At 48.8% G+C, this 26,590-nt stretch overlaps 12 protein-coding genes across 12 annotated transcripts; 5 read left to right on the forward strand and 7 right to left on the reverse strand.

Annotated features, from left to right (window-relative positions):
* Positions 1–205: 205 nt before the first annotated feature.
* Positions 206–4,373, reverse strand: N7516_010503 (Cytochrome P450 E-class group I; the record flags this gene model as incomplete). The annotated part of the gene is made up of 5 exons (XM_057223221.1): positions 206–410; positions 482–651; positions 714–990; positions 1,090–1,949; positions 2,946–4,373. 5 exons carry the CDS (start codon positions 4,371–4,373, stop codon positions 206–208), a joined length of 2,940 nt encoding a protein of 979 aa, XP_057070442.1.
* Positions 4,374–5,960: 1,587 nt separating this feature from the next.
* N7516_010504 (COP9 signalosome complex subunit 1) lies at positions 5,961–7,581 on the reverse strand (the record flags this gene model as incomplete). Its single annotated transcript, XM_057223222.1, has 5 exons — positions 5,961–6,525; positions 6,548–6,960; positions 7,012–7,292; positions 7,345–7,389; positions 7,464–7,581. The coding sequence occupies 5 exons, from the start codon at positions 7,579–7,581 to the stop codon at positions 5,961–5,963; spliced, it is 1,422 nt and encodes a 473-aa protein (XP_057070443.1).
* Positions 7,582–8,438: 857 nt separating this feature from the next.
* Positions 8,439–9,665, forward strand: N7516_010505 (uncharacterized protein; the record flags this gene model as incomplete). The annotated part of the gene is made up of 5 exons (XM_057223223.1): positions 8,439–8,532; positions 8,592–9,062; positions 9,112–9,209; positions 9,282–9,353; positions 9,420–9,665. The coding sequence occupies 5 exons, from the start codon at positions 8,439–8,441 to the stop codon at positions 9,663–9,665; spliced, it is 981 nt and encodes a 326-aa protein (XP_057070444.1).
* Positions 9,666–10,071: 406 nt separating this feature from the next.
* On the reverse strand, positions 10,072–10,761 carry N7516_010506 (uncharacterized protein; the record flags this gene model as incomplete). Its single annotated transcript, XM_057223224.1, has 3 exons — positions 10,072–10,440; positions 10,505–10,599; positions 10,671–10,761. The coding sequence occupies 3 exons, from the start codon at positions 10,759–10,761 to the stop codon at positions 10,072–10,074; spliced, it is 555 nt and encodes a 184-aa protein (XP_057070445.1).
* Positions 10,762–12,326: 1,565 nt separating this feature from the next.
* Positions 12,327–13,162, forward strand: N7516_010507 (PX domain-containing protein YPT35; the record flags this gene model as incomplete). The annotated part of the gene is made up of 4 exons (XM_057223225.1): positions 12,327–12,659; positions 12,727–12,752; positions 12,849–12,943; positions 13,020–13,162. Coding segments are annotated over 4 exons (597 nt in total), but the record flags the coding sequence as incomplete, so codon positions are not given.
* A 510-nt stretch (positions 13,163–13,672) lies between these two features.
* ergS lies at positions 13,673–15,205 on the reverse strand (the record flags this gene model as incomplete). Its single annotated transcript, XM_057223226.1, has 1 exon — positions 13,673–15,205. The coding sequence occupies one exon, from the start codon at positions 15,203–15,205 to the stop codon at positions 13,673–13,675; it is 1,533 nt and encodes a 510-aa protein (XP_057070447.1).
* Positions 15,206–17,021: 1,816 nt separating this feature from the next.
* Positions 17,022–17,800, reverse strand: N7516_010509 (uncharacterized protein; the record flags this gene model as incomplete). The annotated part of the gene is made up of 2 exons (XM_057223227.1): positions 17,022–17,330; positions 17,387–17,800. 2 exons carry the CDS (start codon positions 17,798–17,800, stop codon positions 17,022–17,024), a joined length of 723 nt encoding a protein of 240 aa, XP_057070448.1.
* A 450-nt stretch (positions 17,801–18,250) lies between these two features.
* N7516_010510 (GNAT family N-acetyltransferase) lies at positions 18,251–18,952 on the forward strand (the record flags this gene model as incomplete). The annotated part of the gene is made up of 3 exons (XM_057223228.1): positions 18,251–18,563; positions 18,586–18,838; positions 18,898–18,952. 3 exons carry the CDS (start codon positions 18,251–18,253, stop codon positions 18,950–18,952), a joined length of 621 nt encoding a protein of 206 aa, XP_057070449.1.
* Positions 18,953–19,235: 283 nt separating this feature from the next.
* Positions 19,236–19,877, reverse strand: N7516_010511 (uncharacterized protein; the record flags this gene model as incomplete). The annotated part of the gene is made up of 1 exon (XM_057223229.1): positions 19,236–19,877. The coding sequence occupies one exon, from the start codon at positions 19,875–19,877 to the stop codon at positions 19,236–19,238; it is 642 nt and encodes a 213-aa protein (XP_057070450.1).
* A 269-nt stretch (positions 19,878–20,146) lies between these two features.
* Positions 20,147–22,381, reverse strand: N7516_010512 (uncharacterized protein; the record flags this gene model as incomplete). The annotated part of the gene is made up of 12 exons (XM_057223230.1): positions 20,147–20,310; positions 20,377–20,561; positions 20,621–20,810; positions 20,863–21,075; positions 21,136–21,163; positions 21,225–21,248; positions 21,309–21,496; positions 21,550–21,738; positions 21,802–21,978; positions 22,034–22,084; positions 22,134–22,214; positions 22,267–22,381. The coding sequence occupies 12 exons, from the start codon at positions 22,379–22,381 to the stop codon at positions 20,147–20,149; spliced, it is 1,605 nt and encodes a 534-aa protein (XP_057070451.1).
* A 1-nt stretch (position 22,382) lies between these two features.
* Positions 22,383–22,682, forward strand: N7516_010513 (uncharacterized protein; the record flags this gene model as incomplete). Its single annotated transcript, XM_057223231.1, has 2 exons — positions 22,383–22,418; positions 22,533–22,682. 2 exons carry the CDS (start codon positions 22,383–22,385, stop codon positions 22,680–22,682), a joined length of 186 nt encoding a protein of 61 aa, XP_057070452.1.
* Positions 22,683–23,921: 1,239 nt separating this feature from the next.
* N7516_010514 (uncharacterized protein) lies at positions 23,922–26,181 on the forward strand (the record flags this gene model as incomplete). The annotated part of the gene is made up of 5 exons (XM_057223232.1): positions 23,922–24,358; positions 24,413–25,098; positions 25,154–25,304; positions 25,352–25,778; positions 25,843–26,181. The coding sequence occupies 5 exons, from the start codon at positions 23,922–23,924 to the stop codon at positions 26,179–26,181; spliced, it is 2,040 nt and encodes a 679-aa protein (XP_057070453.1).
* Positions 26,182–26,590: the final 409 nt, after the last annotated feature.

Consider the following 26,590-nt stretch of genomic DNA (forward strand, 5'->3'; position numbering starts at 1 on the left):
ATCGCAAGTCACAACGCAAAAGGACCGAGCTAGTCAATCTAATAAACGAGTGATACCAAATAAACATACCGGAAAGAAAAGAAAACCCGAATTGAAGGTAAAGAAATAAAAGCCATGCATCTCATCTCGTAAACGCCGCAAACCCCTGCTGTACCTATTGTTCGACCTGAAGGTAGACCAAATCTCACACCCTAACCCATCCTCATCATTCTGAGACCGGGGTCATGGGATCCTGAGAGCTCGACATACCCACGGCTGGAAATCGGTCTTTCAGCGCAACCATGAGAGCTGGCTTATCCCAGAGGAAATAAACCTTCTGGTCAGCCCAGTTGGCGCTCTCTGGGCGTAGGGTTATGTCGAAGTGGTAGAGGAGTTTGCAGAGGATCAGGCGGATCTCGCAGTTTGCTAGACTATTAGAGGGAATAAGATATCAGTATTGATTGAGATGATAAAGGGGAAACGACAAGGAACGCAAACGCACTGTTTCCCAAGACAGACGCGCGGCCCGAGGCTAAACGGCTGCAGGACATCTTTCCTATCATTCTCAAAGACCGGGTCTGTGTTCAGCCAGCGCTCTGGCATAAACTTATCCGGGAAGGCGAAGTTGGACTCGGAATGGTAGGAGGCGTAGTGGTGACATGCCACAGCGGTCTATTTGCGATTAGCACGCAGGTTACAATTGTAACATAGTAAAGTGAAACATATATACACACATCCTCAGGGAGAAAATGGCCGTCCACGGCCGCTCCGCCTTGCGGTACGAGGCGCGACAGACTCGTCACAAAGGGCGGGTAGATACGCAGCGACTCCTCGATGACAGCGTTCATGTACTTGAGTTCTTCCACGGCCCGGAAAGTCATGTCACTGTCCCGTTTGAAACTGGAGCGGATCTCGGCGACGAGTCGGCTCATGACGTGGGGAGCTGTACACAAGTAGAAGATGCAGCCGGATAGGAGGGTTGCGGATGTTTCGCTACCTGCCACGATTAGACTGATATTGATTAGCATTAGCACGGTGTATCAAGCTCTCGGTGGAGCAATAGAGAAACGGAACGGGAGAAGCAACTTGGAAGCAACAAAAGTCACGCACATAAAACCATTAGAATGAATCTCAGCCCGAGTCATAATACGCTCGCTCTCGCGATATTGGCCCTTCTCCTCGCTCAGTCCATGCTGGAGAATAGCGGACATAAAGTCCGGACGAGCCATATTCGATTCCAAGCGACGATCGACCTTCTGCGCGCTCAGATCAAAGTGTTCCCGCCCAACGCGCTTGACTTCTCGCGGAAGGAATAAATCCAGGAGGCCCTTGAGCATGGGAAACTGATTTACAACGCCAATATAGGCAAGAGCCTTCATGGAGCTAAAGATCAACTTGATCCATGGGTGAAGCTGGCTGTCCTTTAGGCAGTCGAAGGACTCGCCGAACATCAGGTCGCCGGTGATATCAAAAGTGGTAAAGTTCATCCAACTCTTGATATCGACATTGGATATCCCCTGTCGAATTTGAGACCGCAGTTTGGTGATCAAGGTATCGACATACCCTGTGATAAGACCTTCCTGATCTCTCAAAGCCTTCTCTGAGAAGGCATGGGCTAGCAGCCGTTTCTGTCTTGCGTGGGTCGCATGATCGACCGCACAGACCAAATGATCGACACCATTCGCAGGGGCGATATAGTGGCTCCGATTCTTGGGGAAGCAACCCCCAGGTCTGGGGCCGTAGATATCGCGAAAAGCCTCCGCCGTATTGAAGGCCAACTCATTGGGTCCAAGGCGCAGGATGGGACCATACTTTTTGTGCAGCGCCAGAATGTCTAGGTGGTTATGGCCTCTGATGACGGAGAGATTGGACGGGATGCGAGATATCGCCCATAGCTTTGGGCCGGGGAAATGGCGCAAAGGCGACAAGCAGAAGGCATAGATGATGCTGTAGGTTACCCAGACTAAGAACTGTTGATTGCATGTTGATTAGCGCGGCTTTCTCTGCAAACGCCTGTCAGAGGAAGAAGGAGTAGTTAGATTGCATTGGTCAGAGCTGCTGTGTTTCCTCGGGGAGTTATCTTGGGAAGGACTGAGCTCTACTGTAGGGTTCTTTTCCTGCATGAAACAAACGAGGGTTGGGAGTACGGGTGAATGCAACTTACAAGGCATCCTGCAGCCGCGCCCCAAAACCCAGGGCCTAAGGTTGCCCAAGGTATGGTGAGATTTGAAGTAAAAGAGGTCATAGAGGTCCACAAGGTCATGGACCACCCTGAAGCCATATTTAGTTCAGAGGTCATTTGGCTAGTTTCTTTTCTGGATAGGAATGGGCTTTTGGTAAATGATTCTCTTTTTCCAGATTTCAAAGAGCGATTGGACACTGAACTGAGACCAACAAAAAAAGAGAAAAGAAAATAAAAAGGCTGGGTTGTACCAGTTGCGGTTAGTGGCAGACGTCAAGGTGAGGGATAACATCGGGGCCAGGCGGAAGGAGAAGTTGTAGCACAAACGGGATATCCTTCATTACTTCCGCATCCAAACAAGATAGAACCATATCAAATCTATCTACAATATTCCTTTGACTCCGAACATCCTCGGGAAGATCCTTAGTCAAATTGCCGATTCAACTAGGACTGAGACGGTTTCCGACCGTAAACGACATGCAGCTTGCAGTAAGTATGTACCGCGGGATTCTTGAGATCTTTGCGCACCCCAGCCAGAAAAACCTGAGTATCATTATTCGACCATCCCAGTACACGGGTGAAAAGAGCCAGCGAGTAGGATTCAACCGCCATGAGAAGGGAGCATTGGTTGTACCGACCAATTTCCTTTTGCACGGGATCCCTAGCCCAAACACTCGATGGAACCTAGAAAACAGAACACTTGTCAGTCATAATGGACGAGACAAACAAAAACCAAGACCCAAGTCAATCAGAAGACTGAGTGAGTGGAGGGACAGGGTCGCACCTTGTACACCTCATCTCGAACATCTTCAAAACCAGCCTCAACCAGTCGCTGCCGGTGACCTTCGGCGATATTCATAGGCCGGTGAAATGCCTCGCTGGCCTGAGTCAGTCTTTCAAGAAACTCGCACAACGCTGGCGCAAGACGAATCGAATCATCATCCGACTTCAGCATAACTTCAAACTCCTGTAACTCAACCCATCCACCCGGACGCAGATGCTCGTAGCTCTGGCGCATCAGCCGCGGCCAGTCGGCGATAGCCCCACCCAGATCCCGGGCGTGGATGAAGTCAAAGGGTCGACTTGGGCTGTACAGCCATTGCGATTCGGCGTCGTCCACCACAAAGCGGAGGTTGGGTGGGACCCATGATGGCTGTATGGGACTTAGATCTGTACCTGTTACCTCCGCACTGGGGAAGCTGTCTGCGAAATCGATGGCCCAGATTCCGGTGCCAGTGCCGATATCGAGAACGCGCTGGATGTGGTTGTTCAGTGGGGCTCGGAAGAGCCGACCGTTTAGTACAAGGCTTCGAACGTGGTGGAGGAGATCTTGTCGATCTTGTTCTGGTTCGTCGTTGGGAAGGACGTAGTGGCCTTCTCGGTATGAGTGATAACGTCTTCCATTTTCGTAAGCGTAGTTTTTCACATCGGATAGCAATGAGGCTGTATAGCTGGACGTGTTCTCTGATTGTCCATCATCGAAGACCGAATCAGAATCATCGGTTGTTGATACCACAGATGAGGCGTCTCCATTATCATCATTGTTCTCTGGTGATAAAGAGTATCCAGGCAGAGATGGCGATGATGGAGCGAGGTTAGAAGCATGGTAGCCCACTTCTGGAACGGACGTAGCTGGGCTTATTGGAGACGGTGGCAAAGGATGCAGCATTGAAATATCCCTCGTTGAAGTCGAAACTTCAATATCAGTGGCTGATCTAGGTATCGATGTGTCCAAGGCCTCGCCGTCACTGTCCTCAGTCCTTTCCTCCGGAATTGGGGCCAGTGCAGGCGATAGAAAAATACACTCTTTTCGATGATTGCCATCCGCTTCAATCCCAGAGTCCAGCAACGGAAGCTCAGGTATATCCGGCAAACCAGACGCACGAATTATCGGCGCTGGAATTGAAGAACCGGGCGGCAATCGCCTAGTGAACTCTGGAGCTTCTTGCATTGCCAATTCCATTTGGTCGAAAGTCCGTTTCAACGGGATACGAGGGACTGGCACTGACACAGTCTCCGGACTTGGATTGTCTGGCGTCATTTTCGTGGAATTTGGGACGTAGTCAGACTGCGTCGACATTTCCGGAGAATCAGGATTCCCTGTCACGCCTGGGTATGTGTGAGAGGACAATAGATCGGTACCCAGTTCAATTCTCATGTTGCGTCGCCGGTCATCCAGGCACATGGGATAAATACAAAGGAAGTCAATCATGTCGGGAAGAGGTATCACCTCGAGAGCCAACCTATGCTGTACCGATATTTGACCACACTGAGCAATGAACTACTTGGGAAGGTCCTATGGAAGGAAAAAGCTAAACAGGGAACAAGGTGCTTTAAGCGAGAGAAGTCGAATTCTCATAGAATTGGGCCTTTTACCAGTGTATCACAAGCAATATCAAAAAAGGAAAAGTGCCGGAGTATATGGCCAATTCTAATATTCTACAGGGGGTTGAGACATATTACCAGAATCACGTTTTTGCCAGCAGAAAATCAAGGCCGATGTGTAATTTGGAAGAATATTACAATCTTTTGCTATTCATGGGGAGAAAGTGAGGATATTCATACTCGGTTTGGGATCTCAGCACAACATGATTCCTTGAAGAAGGAGAAGCACATACCCACCCATGTATTACTTTGGATTTGTACATGAACGCAAGTACTCGAAGCTTTGAGGATGTATTACCCTAACATTCAATAAAGGAGCGTGGGATGACTGAGAATGGAGGAGCCGTGGAACAATTCTAGCTGAGGGGCCTTAAGAATCGGCACGGTACACAATATCCTGCCTCCATCATCCCAGCTAAGTCTGAATGAATGTTGTATATCAGTTCACATCTCCGAGGGGTAAAATCATACACTACCTCCCTCCTCGGGGAATAGATACATGGTCTATTTCCATCCTCGCAACAATATGGGAGCTCATTTCTCCGGGATTCAATGTGGGTTTTGTAGGTAGTGATGGGGACAACAAGTTGTCAACACAAGTGGCAGGTTACAAGACAATGCCGTATGTTTGAACGAACGGACTTCAACATTTTAGTAACTCGCTCGGCAGGTCCTATTATCCAAGCCGGGCTGATTGTTGCTTCACCTGAGGGTTGTCAAGTCATCTTGATACATGACAGCTGGCTGGAACGATGATGGACGGAGAGATGAAGAGAAGAAGGATGATATCGTATGAAAAATGGTTATTCGTAGGCTAGCGAGACAGAGAAAGACAATCATGAAGCCCTTTTTATATCGCCGGCGGTAGAAAAGGCGGTAACATGATTTCCTTCTTAAGGAGATTAATGTGGATACATCCATGCAGGAGGCCGAACCCTAGTTGATCTTGAAATCTTTTCTCCAAATACTTTACCTCCATATCCATCGTAGTATTTCATGATGGGTTGTGTACATTCTCCGTCTATTTCCCAAAGCTTGAAGCATGTCACTGCCCAGGTAATCGTGTTGCACAGCGCCAAGGATTAATGCCCGGATTGGATCGGCGGGATTGATATCCTGTCAAGGGTCGGACAAGGTGAGAATAAGATGTGTTCAGCTACCCGATGACCATTCTAAAGAGGTAGTTTGTGCGGTGTTTAATGCTGGTTAGGGGGTTTACTATTATTGGTTGTGTTGAAGTAGACATCATCTACGTGCAGGAAGACCTCACTGAGAGTTGAATTGATTTCTGTAAGCCATACAGTATCTGCAATGCAGTTGCAATCGCAGCTGGAGCATCGGGGTATTATCTCATTCGTCATCATTCATGCGCCCGGATCACCCAAAGTGGAGGGGTCGGTCCTGTCTCCATCAATTAATTCTTACCCTGACCTCGAGGAAACCGTGCAGCCTTTCCTACTCCAGGTACTTCAGTCTTTTCGGGCTTGACCTCCAATCCTGCCTGGAGCACGGCGGCATGTAGAATCCGCCAATGGGCCTCCTGGTTAAATTCGCGTATGCTCTCCAGGGTGGTACGCTGCACCTCCGCCCGTAGGTCGATCTGGTTGGACACTAGCACTCCCTTCTCCAGGTCGATGCGAGCGTTCAGCACACCATCCTGGATGAGACCGACCAGTTCTTGCACAAACGGCGAGGAAATGTCCGTGGGTCGCGCTTCGCCGCCAACGACGGTAGGGGCAAAGATCTTCGCCATGGAGTCGAGTGTGACACGGCTGAAAGGAATCATGTACTGCTCGATGGATTTGGTGCGGATGCGTTTGTACAATTCCGGGATGTGACGCTGAAGGTGGATGTCGAGGAGGTAGTCGGGGCGATAAGCTTCGAGAATGTCAAGGCATTGGCGGAACTTGAAGTTGCAGAAGAAAGTGATAGCGCGGCGGATATGAGGCTCGAGTTCGAGGAAGTTGCGGAACGTCGGGCTGTCAAGTACGTTTTTTCTGCAGCTCGTCACGGTTCATAGAGGCGAGAGAACATAGACCACCATAAACAGCGACATCGTTGGGGGTGACGACTTCGTTGTAGGTGTCGCCCAGCTCCGGCGGGACAGACAAGAAAGAGTTTGCTGCTTCGAGGTATGAGCCTTGGTGCATCTGCGACAGAGCTGAAGCGGCTGAGATTTTGGTTAGGTTTTTGGCTGCGTCCTCTGGCTTTGACTGAGAGTTGCGCAGTCGGTGGACGTTGGACTGAACAGACATCCAGTCACCACGTTCTGTAGCGACGTTGATCATCTTGAATAGCATAGAAGTGATATGGTTCGGGGTAGTGCAGAAGTCCCTCATACGAGAGTAAGCCTTGGAGGCAGCGGTCAGGTCACCAGTCTCGTAATGATGATTGCCCAAATCCTCGTGGCCCATCTATAGAGGTCAGTATCACGCGTATTCCAGCACAATATTTTCACTCCTTACCCGAATACTCTCTTTAATCAAATTGTTTTTATATCCCCGCAGCTCATGTTCCAATCGCTCGGTCTGGGTGTGTACGTATCGATTGGTTTCCTGGACCCAGGCGGCGTCAAGAGAAGCGTCAGGGTCGTTCGGAGCGACCTCCGCCAGTGCGCGGACTGCCCTCTCGTATCTCGAAACGTCTTTGCTGGTTCTAGCTTCGGCGATGGCTGCCTTGAGGGCGTCGGTCGAGAGTAATGGGGAGCATGTGCCGATGAGGTAAAGACGGTCGTAGCGGGTGCGCCCTGGCCATGTGTTAGAATAAAACCTCTGCCGAGGACAAGAAATCTCACTCACCAGTGTAGTTTGCAATGTAAGTATCAAGGTCGAATTTGGGAGGCTCTGCCAAATTAAGCCTGTCAGCTGTATCCGGGCACAACATCATGGCGGAGATAGCCGCGCCGGGGGTAACAAACCTTCCACTTTCACAAGTACCCTTGCTCCGGGGGTAGTAACAGCTGTAGTAGCGTCCAGAGCTGCAGCATCCATATCTGCCCGAGATGGACCAGAAGCATCTGGAAGCGTCGAATCCATGTTGTCGAGCTGCTTAAATGATGGATTGCGGGGAAAAGTGGGACTAACAAATTACCCCAGCAAACTAGGGCTTGATTAACAAGCTAGACTTTTGGTGAAGGAAGACAGTAACCAATTTTAACTCTAAGAACAATACGCTGCTTGGGGTAGAGCGCACGAGAGGTGGGTGACAATCAGTCGATCATTGTGATGGGTGAATAATTGTCTGGCAGGATCTGACCGCCCGCGACACCGCCATCCAGGGGTTCCTTCCATGAACACAATGGACGCAACTACATAAGGGTCTACATATATAGGGATGGGACAAAAGAGAATTTAATTCTCTGAGAGCAATTCGAACTTCTTCAGTATCTTCTTTAATAATCTTAAAGACCCGAAAGCCCAAAGGATGACCTGGAAAACTAGATGCCGCTCGATTTGTCACAGTATGTGTCCATTGGGCAGGTTAATTGTATTAACATGCTATCGGGGAGGTCTTCTAACCATCAAGAAGTATAGGATGGAAAAATTAAGTCTATTGAAGACTACACCTTTATTCATGGAGTTGGATATTAAATCTGATGTCTGAGGCACTTAAGAATCCACGGACTCCAGGGTTACCTCGGAACTTGAGTAATCAGGAAATTAAGCATCGTCATCCTTTCGGCTATATAAAAGCCGCCCGCCGAATTTCTTGATTACAACCCTTGTCTTTGCCAACTGAATAACCAGATATATAATCAACAGAACTTAGCATTCAGTAATCACAAGTACCGAAGTATATATATAACGAGCATAACGGAACGTCAGTCAATCGACCACACAATTTCTACGAACACAACCACAACCGAACCACAAAACAGACCAAAGTCCTCAATATGTCTCAAAACCAACAAGTCGCCTTGATAATAGGCGCATCACGGGGAATCGGGCGTCAAATCGCCGTCGACCTAGCAAAGTACGGCTATTCTGGTACAGACCACATGCATCCCACATGTGTCAATATCATCAATACTAACCCCAAACAATAGTAATGCTATCTGCGAAAACAACATCAGACGCATCAAAAGTGACCCCATTCCCACCCGACCCAAACTCATCACAGTCCACCATCAACACCGTAGAACGCGAAATCCGTGAAGCGGGTGGACGCGCAGCAACGGTCGCCGTTGACGTGCGCGACGCAGCGCAGATCCAGCATGCCGTCGAGGAGACAGTGCGGGTCTTCGGGAAGCTCGATGTGCTCGTGTACAACTCCGGTGCGATCTGGTGGTCTTCTGTTGAGAATACGCCTCTCAAGCGGTTCAAGCTTATGCAGCAGGTGAACCCCGAGGGACTTTATGCGACTGTTCAGGCTGCTTTGCCTTTCTTTGAAAAAGCAGGCTGGAAAGGTCGCATTGTTGTTGTTTCGCCGCCTATTTATTCCAGGTTCTTTAGGGGGAAGACTGCTTATGCGATGGGTGAGTTTGTGTCTGATCCGTGGGGGTTGGAGGCCGGGGTTGGTATGGAGTGTGTTTGATTCAATGTGCTAATATGTGATGTCGTATGTAGGCAAAGTTGGAATGAGTGTCTTGGTTAAAGGCCTGGCTATGGACTTTGTGCGTCAAGGCCGAAATGAAATGGCGGTGACAAGTATTTGGCCTGCATCGGTATGTGTCATGGTCATGATTTTATCCTGAGCTGGAGTCTGTGGGCGGATTGCTGACTGCATTACTTTTCAGTCGATTGAGTCAGCAGCTACAGAGCACAATAAGGGATCCGATGCATCCTACAAAAAGGATATGAGAAAGCCGGTATGTCCACTATTGGACATCTCATACCATCAACCTTTTTGGGTCAATACTGACACGCTGCAACAGACAATATTCTCAGACGCTGTTCTTGCTATGCTTCGTGCCCCACACAAAGTAGTGAACGGCCTGCTGGATACAGATGAGGACTTCCTCCGGAAGAAATGTGGAGTGTCTGACTTTTCCAAATACTCTGTAATCCCAGGATCGACGCCGAGGCGGATTATGCCCGACAACTTCCCAGTACTGGAGGTTGCGGAGCAAGACGATGAAGGGAAGCGAATGGATAGCACGACGGTACGGGCAAAGATGTAATTTGGTGAGGGGTCAGAGGCCAATTGAACTCGTCGCTCATGCAGGCCCAGAAATGAGGCTTGTGTACTTGGAAACTTGAGAATGTAAATAACCCATGTATGCATTAAATAGGGCTGCGTAACGTTCTATAACAAGATACACTACCAATGTAGGCAATGTTAAAAGAAGCTGTAATGAACGAGTGGCCAGCAACATATTACTCCGCAAACTCACGAACAAAAAAAGAAAACAGACGCTCAATGCTAATGCAGCCGGATAATGCAAACCCAAAAAGCAATAAAAGACTAGCCAATATTAGTAAAGCACGAGCAAGAACCTCAACTCCAAGTTTCATTATCCAAATAGTCAACTTGGCCTTGAATCATAGCCCCCAGAGCGAACCAACCAAGAAATAGACCCTTACACTCTACAAGAGAGTAGCAAAGCCGGCAACAAACCCACCAACCAAAACACAAAGTCCATAGACATGACCCATATCAACCGAGGCCATGCGCGGAGCAGCAGCAGTAGCCCCATTGACAAGAGTATTGACAGGGGTCTCTGATGCAGTAGCAGTAGTAGCTTTGGCGGTAGTAGTCACATTAACACGCTTTGGATCCTGCGCTCCACAGGGGTTCTTTACTCTGCAGTCATTCTGGCAAGTGGAGTCACCGTTGCATTTCAGAACACATTGACTGTTGGTTTCCGTACAGGTGTAGTAGGGGATTGTTTGGGAATATTCGCTGGCGTTGGGGGTTACATTGTTGCTGCATAGGCAGTAGTAGAGTAGTGTGTCCTGAGGGTTTGAGGTTAGCTGAGACTTCCTATCTCCGTAAGGTAATGTTAAGTGATGGACTTACAGGTGAGCAGGTGTTTGACGTTGGTGTACCTGAAGCTCCTGGGAGTTGTAGGCAGAGGATGGGACACGCAGATGTTTGGGAGTTACACCAGGCCTCTGAGGGAAGGATGACATGTTAGTGTAATGATTTTATGTAAATAGTGAGATGATGTAGGACAACAACTGACCTCTTGTAGCATAGGGAACTGACTTCGGGTCAAATTGGCTGTTGACTAGAGTGGCAGCCGAAGCGAGAATGAACATGGTCATGGACAGCATCGTGTCGGTTGAGCCTGATGATAATGAACGAAATGAGAGACTGGCAACTGGCAGCTACTTAATTTGAGTGTTAGCCTTTTTATCGTCAAGAATCCCGGTGACAGTCTGATACTCGCTCTAGAGCCGAGATATAGAGATAGCGATAGCTATCTAGGGTAGATGGAATGAAGGGGGAAAAACTGTGTTAGAACTAGGATAATAACTTACTGAGCTTGAAATTCTAGATTCTTTCCAGAACAAGGCGAGGAATGAAGAGAAATGGTGCCGTTAGATGATGATCTAAAGCCAATAGCGAGAGATTGTTCTTTGAAGACGTAAATATGTAGGAGTACAAGTAGCTCGAGGAGAAAGAAAAAGTAGCCAGCAAGGGAGGAGTGGGGAGCTCATAAAGGAAAAAAAAGCAATCACAGGACTATATCTGCCTATGTATAGAATGCACTAGTTGGTTTGCATGGTGGCTGGCACTAGTGCCACCCTCGCAGTTGTACCGCAGCCGATTTCTTTCTTTTTTTCCTTTTTTTTGGTAAGCCTAATGTATACTGCCAAGTGAGTGTAGTAGTGAGATCCATTCCCTAGGAAGTGAGGTGTGGATTTATTGAACGAAGGGTCCGCTATAGGGGTTTGCCCTTGAGATGTGTCGATCCGGGGATATCTCGATGATCTCCAAGTGAAGCGACGTTTGTCCTTCCCAGGTGGACAGCTCACTGTGTGTCACATCTGTCATCCATACCCCGGTCTCCACTTCAAAAGATATGACAGCACTTTTCAAAGATAGTAAAGTGGCATGTCTCAGCCTGAGTTGAGACAATTAAAGATTAGAGGACGACGATCAATCATCCAAGTAACGCTTACTATATTGGGATTAGTGTGCAGCTTGGCTTTAAGTAGTCTGATGGAACCTTGAGAGAGTCAAGTTCAAGTTCAAAAGCAGACAAATTTGAAATTCTGGTCGTATCTGAGATCTTAGGGAGGAAACACAATCCAAAAATGTCAATGTCAATCAAAACGGAAATGGACATTTCCCCGACATCTCCATATCTGCCCAGCCTTAGCTAAGCCACTAACCCCAAACCAGCCACAGCCCGTGACCGCCGTTTGTCTCAAATTGACTCCAATTGAATTTCTCAACTCCAACACTTGATCTCCATACTTTACAATCCACTATCTTGCCACCGCATACAGTTCCCAAGGTTAGTCTGTCTCACCTCGTATCGCCTGTACAACCCCTCCCCGAAGTCCAATCCATGCTTGCGCATCAACCTTGTCCAAAATAACCCAATTCCCTCCGGTACTTGCCACCCCGCATAAGGGGACCCTCATCGGGACCATCCCCGACCCCCGCCACACTCACACCCAAATGCATTAAACCTCAACAGCAACGCTAACAAAACGCACTACCCACCAAACAGAACCACCGACACCAATATCGCTCACAACATCTAATGGATGGAGCCAGCACCCGAGGAGGCCGGACCGGCATCTAAGCCACACCCCTTCTCCCCACACCCAGAAACCCATCCCTTCCCCGCACTCCAACCCACCACCGACACCGATACTGATACAGACAACATCCATACCAATCCCCCGCGACAAACACCAACAGCCAAAATGGCCCGCCACACAGCTCCGCCTCTTCAACCTCCACAACATCCCGCCCTCTCTCCGCAGTAGTACCCCCCTACTGGCGGCGACACGAGCGCAACGCCTCGCACGCCTCACAGTCATCGCTGAACGTCGCAGCGCATATCACCCTCGAAGACCATACCGCTGACCCGAACTCGGAGACGAGTCGCGGGCTGTGGGCGAGTAGCGTTGCGATTGATGATCATGTTGTCGTGCGCGGTATGACTGGGGTTGGGTCGTATGTTGTGTGGAATTGTACGGTTCAGACACTTGATGTGAGTTTTGGATCCTGGAAGGGAATGTGCTTGGAACGGTGTTTCTAAGACTGCTGGTTTGGTTTAGGGTGGCCCGATTGTTGTTCGGATGAGGTGTGTTGCTTATATATACCCTTTCTTTTCCTTTTTCCGTCTCCGTCTCTGTTCTGGGTTAAGAGAATGTTCAGCTGATATTTGGATTTGCTATAGATATTCCGAGTTTGATGATTTGCGTCAGCGGCTGGTTGATTCTTTCCCGCATGCAAGGAGTGCATTGCCTGCATTGCCGCCGAAAAGCGTTATCTGTATGTCCATGTGGCTCTGCTCCTCCCTTTTATATTGCTATCCCATTGGCTAATGTCGAATGTCAATTCATGGTAGATAAATTCCGACCCAAATTCCTGGAATCAAGACGTGTGGGCTTGGAATATTTTCTCAAGTGGGTGTCTCATCGCATCTACATGATTACCATCCTTTCATTCTCTAGACCAACCACTGACTCCCTTCCAGCTGTGTCCTTTTAAACCCAGAGTTCTCGGGTTCCCCTATCGTCAAAGACTTCCTTTTCGGTCGTATGTCTTGATTGAATTGTCTCGTCTTCACTCGGTGATGCTGGATAGGTTACATGGCCGGGGCGTTTAGGGGTCAAATTTTGCATTGTATTGTACATCATAATTCACATATCGCGGTGATACTGGTACTGAAAGCAAGCTCGAGTATGAATGCCTCCAATTACTCGGTACTGGAGAAGTCTCTTTCACCTATTCCTACATATTCTCCAAGTGAGACTTCGCTATACAGAAAAGAGCCAAACTTAAATAACCATGGTTACCCAGCAAGCAAACACCAAATAGTGAGAAGCACAATGATACAGATATAATCGAACAAGGAATTTCCAAGAGAACCGAACAATGACGCCACTAAAGTACAAAGGTCCCAGCAAGAACACCGGGGCAAGCAAGTAGAAAAGAGCGCCATGGGTATGGTGTAGTGTCCAGGACCGCTAGGATAGCAACAAAGAAACGAGAAGATATTTAACGTACACAAGGCGCGGATAATGCAAGGACGTCCTCCTCAAACTCTTTACCCTTATCGGTCTGTTCCGCCGGACCCTCCTTCTTACCACCTGCCTTCAACTTCCGAGTCGACACAAAAGCCTCAACATCCGCCCGGAACACCTTCCGCAAACTGATATTAGCCATATGGGTCATAGCGAGGACATGTCGGGGACCGGGTATGCCAGATGGGAAAACTAAATAAAGAGCCGACTCCTGATCGGGATCGGGATGGAATTTATCATGGTATGCCTTCTTGCCGCCGATGGGCAGACGGTGGAACGCATGACCGTACAGGCGGCGTGTGAAATTCTTACAGGCCCGTGGCATGCCGTTAACATCTTCGCTGGTGAGTGATTGGAGTGGCTCCACGCCGAGGCCGAGGTATGTGACGCCGGCACGTCGGAGGATCGCCATGGCCATGACGAGGAGAAGATCGCTGATTCCACTCACGCTGCCTGGGGATGCGATGCAAGGGTCAACATGGTATCCGTTGTCGCTGAGGCGTCGAAGACCGGCGAAACCGTTGATTGTTCCGTCTGGGGCGCGGGTGTAGATGAATGTCATCAGGGAGGGGACAGCAAAGGGGTCGTAGACGGTTATGAAGGCTTGTGGGCTGGCGGAGGCGTTGCGCTCGGCACGCCAGGTATCGTATATGGTGATTAGGTTGGTTTGTAGTTCTTGGTTTATGCCATGCACGGCAGGGGCGTACACGCCCATGGTGATGCCGCCTTTGTTTTTGTTTGTAAGTTGACGGTTTTTGGTCAAGATTCGTTTTCCGCCGTTCTCGAGGACGACTGCGTTTGTCTGAGGGTTGAGTACACGTTCTGTGGCGAAACGGATGGTTGTCCAGCCGTTTGGTTTGGCGTGGTCGTTGATGAAGGACTCGCTGGCGCCCATGAATGCTATGCCCAAGTTATGTCGGTGACGGTAGGCTGCAAATTCCGACAGGAGCTCGGGGATTTCCTCTTTGTTGCATAATGGATCTCCGCCGATGACTGCAACTCCGTTCCGGGGCTTAAATGACAATGCTGCTGTTCTTGTTTTGTTCATGAAAAATCGGTAGCTGTGATCGAGAATTCCCATGTGTGCCACTCTGCCATGCAGTGCAGCTATCTGTTGGATGGCTGTGATTGTTTTGAAATCGTCGAGTCCGAACACCGCGTCTTGGTCTCGACTTTCGGTTCTCGCCGGAAAGGAATCTTCGGTTTGGTCGAGGACATCGGCCTTCGATGATACTTGTAAGGGAGCGACTGAGGGTTCATGACTGTTTACACTCGTCGCCGGGCTGGATTGGGGCATTGTGTGGAAGGTTGCTGAACTAGAACAGGAAGAGGCCGCGGGACGTGCTGCGATGTGTGCTGCGATGTTGTTGCGCAAGTGGTCAATAAGAGACAGTGAGGAGGCACCGACATTATCATCATCGTTGTTGCGTTTGGGCACCTCGTAGAGCAGCTGGTCAACTAGGGCGTCTCCGATCTCATCCACCAATAAGGTCTTTTTCGGTTCCATCACGACCGGAGCCGGAGTGTTCCCCTTTTTGCACGGCGTGCACGCTTCTTCTTGGTCATTGTGGTTTCGTGAGATTCCGTAGGTGCGGTCATGATGATGACAGGGACACTTCTGGGCGCAAGAGACTCAGACTGAGAATGAAAGAACAGGATGGTAAACAAGAAGTCAACAAAGAATCAAAAATAACCAAATCAAGATTTGTCGGGGTCATGAAGATTCGTCGGGGTCAACGAAATGGCGACAGACACCGCACTTGCCCCGACGTTGGGTACATCTGGTAAGCAGTACCTAGGTAGGTACACCCGTGGACCAACACCCTGATTAGGCAGAGGCATTTTCCAGAGTTCCAAGGCTCCAGTGTTACCATGGCAGACCCTCTACCTAATTAGGGGGTATAGATGAAGTTCACCAATGACAATCCACCAATGCTGTGATCGACTGGTACCTTCCAGCCTTGTGGGTCTCCGTTTGGCCTATCAGAGAAGAGGTTTGACGCAAAGAAAAAGCTTGAAATGTGAAGAAAATGGAATGAATTAAAAGAAAATACTTGAACTTAGGGATTTATTGTTCCTGAGATCTAAAGTTCCAGGATATCTCTTGTCTCCGCCTTCACAACGTGACCAGGAATCAATACAACATAGATACCTAGGTGCACGGGGGTCTCACCTCTTATATGCCTGTATCATATCCGTTCTGGCCTTCACTGAACCCTTGTCATGTGGGCCTCTTCTCCGGCGTAATGGAACGCCACCCAACCACGAAGCCACGCAGGCGACTAGACATCGTGGAGTTGTTTGAAACGTGGGGCCCGAAGACTAACTGTATCCCAATTTAGGGGTGATGAAAGTGTACATGGTTGTGGTCAGGATCATGTATATGTCCACGTACAACGTAGAAATATATATAGCCTATCGCATGTCCTAATTCTTCTTTTCTTTTCAAAGGACGGTGTAATACGTATGTATATACGTAATTTATCAATTAATGAATGCAGTTTTTCTATTGGTATAAATATAGCAAACAATATAATATGTTTTATTATAATTCGACAAGTGGAGTTGGGCCAGACAGTCGCCCGGGCGCCGCGGACACCTCGGGGGCCGCCGGACCCGGTGCTTACTAAGGGATGATCAGTGGACCTAAGCTTTACCCCCCCGGACCCTAGCGCCCGACCTACGATAAACAGTGAAGACAATGATGAGAGAAGAACTACAGACTCCAATTTCTTTTACAGGTATCTCTTGTCTCCCTCAAAACATGGCCAGGAACAAAAACCGCACGCAGCTCTCACCTGTTATATGCCCTCGTCTTATTTGTGTCGTGTTAGACGTGGAAGATGCGACATGAAACAAAAAGCCTCCTCTTGATCCCTTCTTTAAACCGCTGAAGCTATTTCACAGGAATTAAAAGACTGGGACGTGAAGAAAACAACGGCCATGTGTGTATATCTGACTTCCCTAGGTCAAGAGTAACGGGCCGTCTCACTCACTCAGTCTGTAGGAATCGGCTGTCTCCCCTTGTATCTACCTGAATACACTGAGCTGGCCAACCAGCATACAGAGATTGGAAGTTAGACAAGTGTCCTTAGGGTAATCACGGCATCATCAAGTACATGGAATAAAGAAATTTCATGGAAAGAGACAAAGAGACGGGTATCGTCAAGTTTTAAGACCGCTTGAAATGGGCCACACATAAATACGCAGCGTAGGTCTTGATCAGCACAAGCATTCCATGTCGAAATCACAAAAGTTCATCTCAAGACGTGACAAACATAAGAAACCCGGCAAAGAAAGACAGAAAAAGACAAAGCAGGCAACTAATAAACCCCAGTAAAGCGACCATGGGCAGAAGAGTCATCCCCATCACCTTCACCATCGTTCTCATCATAATCGCTCATCCACAGAAGATCAGTGTAGCTCAAAAGCTCATCCAGATCAGTAAGCTCGCTAAGCTCGCTGGAAGAATCATCGTGGGATTCCTCGCTATTGATGCGTCTCAGATCCGCCAAAACCTCCCTCTGCTGCCTCAGCATGTTGTTGGCCAAAATAAGAACACGGGCCGTGAGATCAACGCAACACTGCATGTCTTCAATCTGAAGGTCGGTGCGCACGCCTAGCATGGAATCCTATGTTGTTTCAATTAGTATGTCTATTCCCTAATGAAGAGACTCTAAGTACTGACAATGTGATCGATCCAGAATTGTCCAAGCATGACATTCGGAGCTTCAGGAAGGTAGGGTGGGTGACGGTGCACGATTTGGGAGACAACACAGTTGCGATGGTGCTGGACACGTCTCGAGCTGCTTTCTTCCCAATTGCCTTGCGCAGTGGCCTGGGGGCGGGCAGGTTGGATGTCCTCATGCGTGTTCTCGTGTTTGTGTTCCGTGATGTCTTCGATGGTCTCAACAGTCGGTCCCTCTGTTTCAACAGTGGGTGGCTCGTTGGCGGGTGCAGTGGCAGATTCAGTAGCAGCGGCAGCAGCTATATCGATAGTATCCTGGGTCTCCGGGGTGGCATGGGGGTTTTCCTCCTCCCTTTCTTTGTCTCCACTTCGGTCACTGCCGTTAGGCTCAGAAACCACACCGTTAGAAACCATGATGGTATGTATACAGTGCGGGAGAAATCAGGGTTCGCAAAATGAGGGAGAGATGAGGGTGACAACAAAACATGAGGGTGACAACAAAACGGCGACCGAGACCGGACTCAACGAGGTAAGCGCTCCAAGGTGCGGGACAAGCCCCAAGGGATGGTTCCTTTTTATCACATCGTACCTTTCGGGTGGTGTTCACAGAATTAGGATGCACTATGATCGCAAGACAATGCACCTGAACTGATTGTCGTTCTTTTGTTAATATACTTCTGATTGGTTGACTACTTCATACGCTAGCCCTAGAATGACTAGCGTACTTATACATGCGCTAATCCAATTTAAGAAATTGACATGCCGCATCAACATGTCTGCCCACGCGTGTCTTACATCTCTTTTTCTAACATTCACCTTCACTTCACTTATTATATTCCTGTATTTTTACAATAAAGCAACAAAATGATTACAAGTCGCCCCGCTACTCTGGCCGATATCCCGCAAGTTCGGGATATCAATCACTGGTACATTGTTAACAGCTGTTCCACTTTTGCGACTACCCCACCACCGATATCCCACTACGAGGATATCCTGCGGGATCTGATGAGAAGAAACCTGCCGTTTTATGTGATTGTGTCTGACACACGGAAGACACCAGACGGAGCAGATCTGATCCTTGGCTATGCTTATTTGTCTCCGTTCCGAGGTCATTTGCTGTCATATGCACCGACCGTTGAGCTGTCCATCTTCATGCGCTATGACCAGCAGCAATATGGTTATGGGACGATTATTCTTAGAAAGCTTTTTGCGTCTGGTGCAGGAGGGTGAAATTGAACACCGCTGTGAGGAACGAGTGGGTGATATTCCACGCATTGGATTTGGTAGCTCTATGGGTGTCATGAAGACCTCTCTTGTTCGGAATATCATTGCAATCATACCATATGACACTGAGGCTCCAAGTGATGGAGAGAGACTGAGGCAATGGTGCATGAAATGGGGATTCATTGAGAAAGGGCAATTGGAGAACGTTGGGAGAAAAATGGGTCATTGGTGAGTCGATTATTATATGGTAGGTCTAATGGACTTGTCCAGCTGATAGGGTTTTACAGGATTGATACTGTCTATCTTCAATGGACAATGCCAGAGGAAATGGATATTCAGTGACTTGGGATTCAGCGAGCATTATCTACTAGGTCAATGGACAAAAAAGGAACTTGAGCACAGATGAAAGTGGGATTCATATTCAAGGCCTAGGCTAGTGGGCTTTCCCGGGTATAACAAATGAATGGCCTATGGCCCACGTAGCCCTCCACATCGCCATGGTAGTCCCTGCCCCCCTCCCCTTCAGGAGGACAGCCAATGGCGCCGACGCTGTAAGGTAAAAGTGAGAGATTAGTAAACGATCATGCATTGAGAAGTGAGAAGGAACTCACATATCTCCATCCTTCTAAGTGCGCTTCTCGAGCGCGTCAAGGATGGCGGCGAGGTGGCCGCGGAACTGCTCGCAACTTGTGTCCTGGGTTCGGAGCTCGTAGTGGATGATGTTGCAGAGCTCCGGCACCTCCTCCTGGACCTCAAGAAGGATCATGTGAGTGGCGGCGAACCAGTTGAACATCGGATCGAATTGGGCGCAGACCATGGCCTGGGCGCCCCAGGCGGATAAGTAGCCGTAAAGGCTGTCGAATTGGCATGGTTCCATGGCAAAAAGGTGGCGGAACTGCTCGGCTGTGGTGTTGTTTTCCTCCTTGAACTGCAAGTCCCGAATACTGTCGTACACGTCGTGTGCGAACTGAAGGTCAGGGTGCATAGATAGAACGATGCCGGCGGTGGTTTCCCCCACACCAGACAGCAACCACTGACCAACGAAGCGGGACCATTTCAGCCAGTTCTCATAGTAGAGGTGGTTGCGGGCGGGAAGCTTGATCTCCTTGCTAATGACACCCAAGAGACTGAGGTTTGCAAGGGCGAGCTGAACCTCGCGCAACCAGTGCTTCAAACCCCAGACAGTGGAAGGGTCGTTGAGGGTGAGAATGTTGATGGGTTGGAAAGGTGGCAGCTGGTCTGCCTGAGTTGGAGTAGGGGTGAACATCGTGTAGATGGATGGGGGTGAAGAGATGGTGGAACAGAAGAATGATGGAACAGAACAATGATGGGACTTGAATGAAAGAGTGGTTGATAAGGATGGAAGGAAAGATGTGAAGATGCGAAGACGCAAGATGCGAAGATGCAAAGGAAGAGAGAGACGAGGGTATGAAAGAAAATTCTGGCTGTGGGAGGTGCGAAGCGAGGCTTTATAGGACGCGCCAGGGGGGTGCGAAGCGAGGCCTTATAGGACGCGCCAGGGCTTGAACCAGCACATCAGCTATCGGATTTCCCATCACCGATAACAACGGTATCATTCGTTCCTTCTTCTCTGGCTCTCTGGACAGTTGCAGAATATCTCTTTCCTGCAATGAGCCACCACGCAAGTTCAATGCCCAGGAATCCCCCCACAACAACACAGGTATAGTTCATGTTCGATACTGGGCGATGGTTAGTACAATGCTCATGCAAGCCCTAGATTAATCATCTGAAGTTGCAACACATACCAGTTACAGGCATCTGGTACGGAAACGAGAAAAAGACGATGGCGAACAGCAGCCAAGCCACAGAGACGATGTTCACCGTCATGCCTATTGTCTGGCCCATGAAGAACGGGCCACGGTGCATGGTCCGACGGAACAAGAGCACATTTGTCAGGATAGGCACAAGGTATGCCAGGTTATTGATTGTCCTTTATGCACGTCAGTTCTGACCTTTTTCACACTGCTTTGTAGTATCCGGAACACATACACAGCGGAGCTCATCATCGAATTGAACGCCGTGGTGGATCCCAAGTATATGCAGCCAAGAAGGGCGACAATGACGCTAACGCAGAGCTGTGCGTTGAATGGAGAGCCCAATTTAGGGTTGACGCGCGCCCATACCCTTGACAAAGGCAAACCCTCATCGCGGGCAAAGGCCCAGAATATGCGTCCAGTACCTGTCGAAGTCAGACGGAGGTTCATATTCGATAACAAAAAGGCAATACTCACTCAACTGGGAACCAATAACGCAAGGCCCAAGGGCGATCCATACCATGAACACCAGGCCAAAGGCTCCACCTCTTGTAGAGGTTGCCTGCCAAAAGAGTTCGGCGAGAGGAAGTCCAGTGTGTGTGTCAGCCAAGCTGCCATAGTTCTGAACTGAAAACATGAGGCTGAGAAGATATGACAGGCCCGTCACAAAGGCAATCGATAGGGTTATAGCTGTTCACGCATACAGTTAGCTTTGACCTTCAATGCAAGCAACACTGCGACCGAGCGAACCTAGACCCAAGGGAGCATTTCTTCCGGGCTATGAACCATTGGTCAGTACAATGCACATGGTTCTTTCTTTATGATCGGCCTCAACTTACATTGGGCATTTCCTCTGTGATGTGCTATATGGCATGGTCAGTCTCTGAATTCGCCTGTACGGCTTGGCAATGGGTATAACTGACCGATATGCCATCCAGACCTCCAAGTGAGTACATTGGGTTCACAAGGCCTGTGATGAAGCAGATAACATTGTTGTCCCAGCCTGTTTCATTGATCCAGGTACGAAACACGAACTTGCTGTCATTGTGAAGGGGCGCTTTGGCGGCGACGACAACCATGGTGATGAACCAGGCCAGTTGAAGGTATACCACTGACGGCCATTAGTTATTGAACCACACAGGAAGAGAAGAAGAGCAGACCCACATGAGAACTTGTTGATTGTTGGAATAAGCCGATTGCCAAACATAACCACACTAGCGGTGAGGATGTTAAGGATCTGATATGCGACAAAAGTCATCCATGGTTGAACCACCAGGCCGTCATGGTAAAGAGCAATCAGCGCCATGGCCGTTGTGGCATAGATCAAATTGGTTGATGCAGTTGTGAAGATCCCTTGGCTTCGTCAGCTGCATGCCAAGCCCTGGAGGCTTCCGATGTGGGGACTGGACCACTCACATCCGAATACAGTGCACCAGCCTGTGGCAAAGCTGAGCAGACTGTTGTATCGTTTGGGAGCAATGGCAGCAATCCAATGATACATTCCCCCTTCTGTCGGATAGGCTGATACAAATTCTGCGAGTGAAGCGCCGACGAAGGATTGAAGGATAAAAACGAGGATGAAGCCATATATGACTGAAGCTTGGTTATTTGCTGGCTGCTTTGCGATCCATATGGAATGGAAACTCACGGGCGCCAGGTCCACCTGCATTGATTGCGGTTATTAAGCCCAAGCCGAGGCCTATCATCATGTGAGTCGGGTGTTGAGCCAGAATGTGAACCGAACTGACCTGTCCACGAAATAGTACAATTCGCCGCCAGTCCGATCAAACTCCAAAGAGAGAAATGTCGGTCCAATTCCTGTTTATGCCCTGTGTCACGGTCAATACCATATCTCCTGGCATCTCGGAATGGAAAACTTACCCATCTGGGCCAACCGCAGCTCATCCTCATTCTGTACCTGGATAAGCGCAGTGCCTTTGCCATCTCCAACCCTCCCGACCGGGGCAGAGGCAGATATAATCTCAGGGCCGCTCATAATGGACGCAGAAACTCAGAATCGTGTATCGCTCACAGTAAGAGGTGAGTGTCACGGAAAAGAGAGGAAAGGGGGGATTCAGGTGGATATTAAATCCCGCGCAATGCCTGAACTAAGTACGATCATGTTACCTCGCATGATGATCCTCCAGCTCTTATCGCAACACGGGAAAACCGAAGGATTCACCGGATTCACCGACAAGATAGCCGAAAAGGCGACGTATGAGAATGTCGAATTACGCCAAGACGCGGTGCGCCCCGCCGGCGATCAAGAGCTTCGCCGGTTAAAAACGTGGGGATAGCGGGGAAGCTGCTCGCATGTCTGATTTATGCACACCCCCATTATGCTTGGCAAAGTATAAGCTTGCGCTAAGACTTTTGACGTGACATGCTGCCTTGGATGAATGGGTTGATGCATGGGACAATATGGGGAAGGCCGTGAGGAACCATGAGGTCGCGCACAATCAATGAGGTATCATAAGGTTAACGACATCATCTACAGGCGACGACATCAGCTGAAAGAGTTTCTCAACTGGCTTTCCCTGCCCTAAATCATGCGAGGTATATGTAAGTGATCAATGGACTTACTTGCCACGTAAACTAATACACACTTACAGGCACTGCAACTGCAACTGCAACTGTGCTGTTTTGGATTGAATGATTGAATGGATGGATACATGAGAGATTTCAAGTGTTGCGGAAGATTCTACAAATGGGTTTGACGGACGACACGACATAATTGACGACTCAAAAGTTGACCCGACGACATAATCGACATCATTCAACATCGTGACATGTATAAGCCACAATACCTGTATGTACATAGTATGTACATAGTATTTACAGAAGAATACAAAGTACATACTATGTAACCAGATGTCTATATGCATAGTAATTATTTGATACCATCCAATTAAATGAAGTACATATGTATATACCACACGGATACGGTGAAAATACGGTAGTCTTGGCGAACGAGATGAGATGTTTCTTTTTCATTTTCTTCATTTTCTTCCTTTTCTTCATTTTCTTCCTTTTCTTTCATCCCGAATTGTTATTTCTTGTGAATGTGCTGATCGGCGATCTGCGACCAGAAAAGCCTCTAAGGATGTCTAAGGATAAATTATGGACGTGCAGATCTCCAAAAAAAATTAAATTCCAATCTCCAATATCGACCAAACTGTCATTTGTGAGGCAGGAAATCCCATTTTGGGGGACTTGAACTTCAGATTGATCAGATTGTCAGATCGGGACCTGGAAATTGGTCTCTGCCGATCAGTTCCCATCTACGGGGAAGAGTTGACTCTCGTTTCACCAGAACCATGGGCGACGACATCCAAAGACGAAAAAAATTGCCGGTCGGCCTGGTGGGCTGGCGATTTAATCCTGAATGATCCCCCTTTGTTCTCTCTAAAAGACCTGAAGCGGTCTGAACATAAATCAATCAGGATTCCCAGCACTCGCTTCAAATAGTCAAGAGTTAGACCGCCATGGAACCCCCGAGCATCCCAGATAATCGTCCTTACAGGCGACATTCCGCCATGTCTTCTACACCCACTATGGTCGAGCTAGATGACTTTGGCGCACGGTTCAAAATCTCGGCCCGCAATTCCTCGCGTTCGCACTCCCTGGGGCAAACATATGCACCTCTGGCGTTTGGTCAGCCCGCCATTGGAAGACCACATATGGGACCGCAAGAGCGCTGGATGTCTAAATTGAATGTCAGTGAGAATAGCGAGCAGTCTGGCCGCAAACCCTCTGTCGACCAAGCATCGGTCGCAGATTCAACAGCGACCCTAGATCTAGGCTACCACATCATCGGCCAGCCATCACGGCACGAAAAGCACCCCTCAACGTCAACAGGCCATCAAACATTTGACCAGAGATCTCTCAGCACCCTCTCCCTGGACCAACAGTCCATCGGAAACCAATCGCTAGGTCACCATTCTATAGTGGGGCCATCGGGTGGCTATCTCGCGTAAGGCCCAAGACTCTCTCTCCCAATCGCCAAGATTCCTCGCTAACAATGCAGATCGATCTCTTCATTGACCCGTGATCTACACTCATCTGCGTCCAACAGATCGGTACAACGCGATTTTGTTACCAATGAATTCCCGATTCTTCGGCAGACAAATTCTAACGAGGATTCTGAGCAATTCAACCCCACGTTTGAAAAAAATGGAGACGCTTTTGATCTGGTCGCTCCATACAAGGGCGATGAAACCCCACAACATACCCTAGAGCGACAATCAGACCTCATGTTCTGCTCGGACCATATGCTCGCGATTCTGAGAAATCCACGCTCCCTCACGCGCTTTCGCGAGTTCCTCGCCCAGGAGCGTCCCGGCTCAATTTCGACACTGACTTACTATCTAAATGCTTCCAAAGCCCTGAAAGCAATTCAATATGCGAATGCGCTCATTCGTCAGTCTATTGATATACCTACATCCGGAATTCAAACAGCAAAGCACCCCGTTGGTCCGACTGCAAATATTGCCCTTGAACAGCGTGTACAGGTAGCTCTGGATGCTCTGACCGCTGAGGAATTACCTGCGTTTATTACTTCTACGTTCATCAACATTACCGGCAAGGTGGTCGAGGGCCATGTACGCGGAATGCTGCCTGATATGTCCAAGGGAACGGCAGATGCACTGGGTGAGGTGTTCTGTCTCACCGATCCATCGCGGCCAGATAACCCTGTTATTTTTGCTTCTGGGGGTATGCATACGTGTGCTTCATATCGTTCACGGAAATTGTCTAACCCACTACCTAGAATTTCACCGCACCACACAATATGACATGGACTACGTTCTCGGACGAAACTGTCGATTCTTACAAGGGCCGAAGACAAATCGCAACAGTGTTCGACGAATCCGAGAAGCCGTCAAAGCTGGGCGACACCATTCCGAGCTTTTCCTGAACTAGTAAATACCTTCAACCTATTTCACTCTACAAAGCTAATCCAAGACAGCCGTCGGGATGGCTCACCGTTCATAAACCTCCTCCAAGTGGCTCCGCTATGCGACAGTCGCGGTAACGTCCGCTACTTCCTCGGCGCTCAAATCGACGTCTCTGGTCTCGTAATGGAAGGCGCTCAGATGGAATCCCTCCAAGACATGCAAGCGCAAAAGGAAAGCACAAAGACGGGCGGCCAAACAATCAAAGAATCGAAAAGCGAGTTCCAAGAACTAAGCGAACTCCTCAGTCCACGCGAGCTACAGAACGTACGCGAGCATGGCGGAAACCTATTCCAGCCGATCATCAACGAAGATTCCAATCACCGTCTATTCTTCCAAGACTCCGACACCGAGAGCGAGATCCACTCCCCATCCCAGGAGCCACAGAACCCCACGCCCCGCCCAGCTCCAAGTCTATCCTTGACCGGTGTCTACAAAAAGGTGAGTCCTTCATTATCCCCATACCCAGATATATATATCGAAAAACTAACGAAAACCAAACCAGTACCTCCTCGTCCGCCCATATCCATCTCTCAGAATCCTCTTCACTTCCCCCTCCCTCCAAATCCCAGGCATGGTCCAATCATCACTCCTAAACCGCATCGGGGAGACAGGCACAAAGCGAGATAATATACTCAACGCCATGATCGCTGGAAGAAGTGTCACGGCGCGTGTGAAGTGGATGACCAAATTCAATAACCAGGGCCGTCATCGCTGGATACACTGTACCCCATTGCTAGCGGATAACGGCGAGATTGGTGTCTGGATGGTTGTTGTTATTGATGATGATGATGACGAACGTCCGGTTACATCGCAGGGTAATTGGCCGACTGTTATTAGTTAGTGTGCCCTGATAAAGGTTTTGTATATGTATACTACAGTAAATATATTGTGATCTCCATGAAATTGAACTCGTCGGTGTCTCCGATGCCAATTTATTTGAGTTCCAACTAGGGTTAGAAGGCGTTAGACTTTATATAAGTTAGTGGATAGCTTAAATGAGCCGGTTGGGTTCCTAATTGGGCCATAAGTTCCTGATGAGGTGTGATATTCCTACTTGTACATACTTTGCACACCCCCATATGTTACTTGGAATGAGATGACAAAGGACCACACAGTACACGACACCGACCGATAGAGTGAGAGCGGACATAGACCTGGCCAACCCATCGGATGTCATGGGGTGCTTTCGGACAATCCGACAAGCGCCACGCCACGATCATGAGAAGCGAGTAGGACACCCCGACAAAGCA

Source organism: Penicillium verrucosum, assembly GCF_028828655.1.
Source record: "Penicillium verrucosum strain IBT 35672 chromosome Unknown utg000004l_segment0_segment0, whole genome shotgun sequence".
Lineage (NCBI taxonomy): Eukaryota > Fungi > Ascomycota > Eurotiomycetes > Eurotiales > Aspergillaceae > Penicillium > Penicillium verrucosum.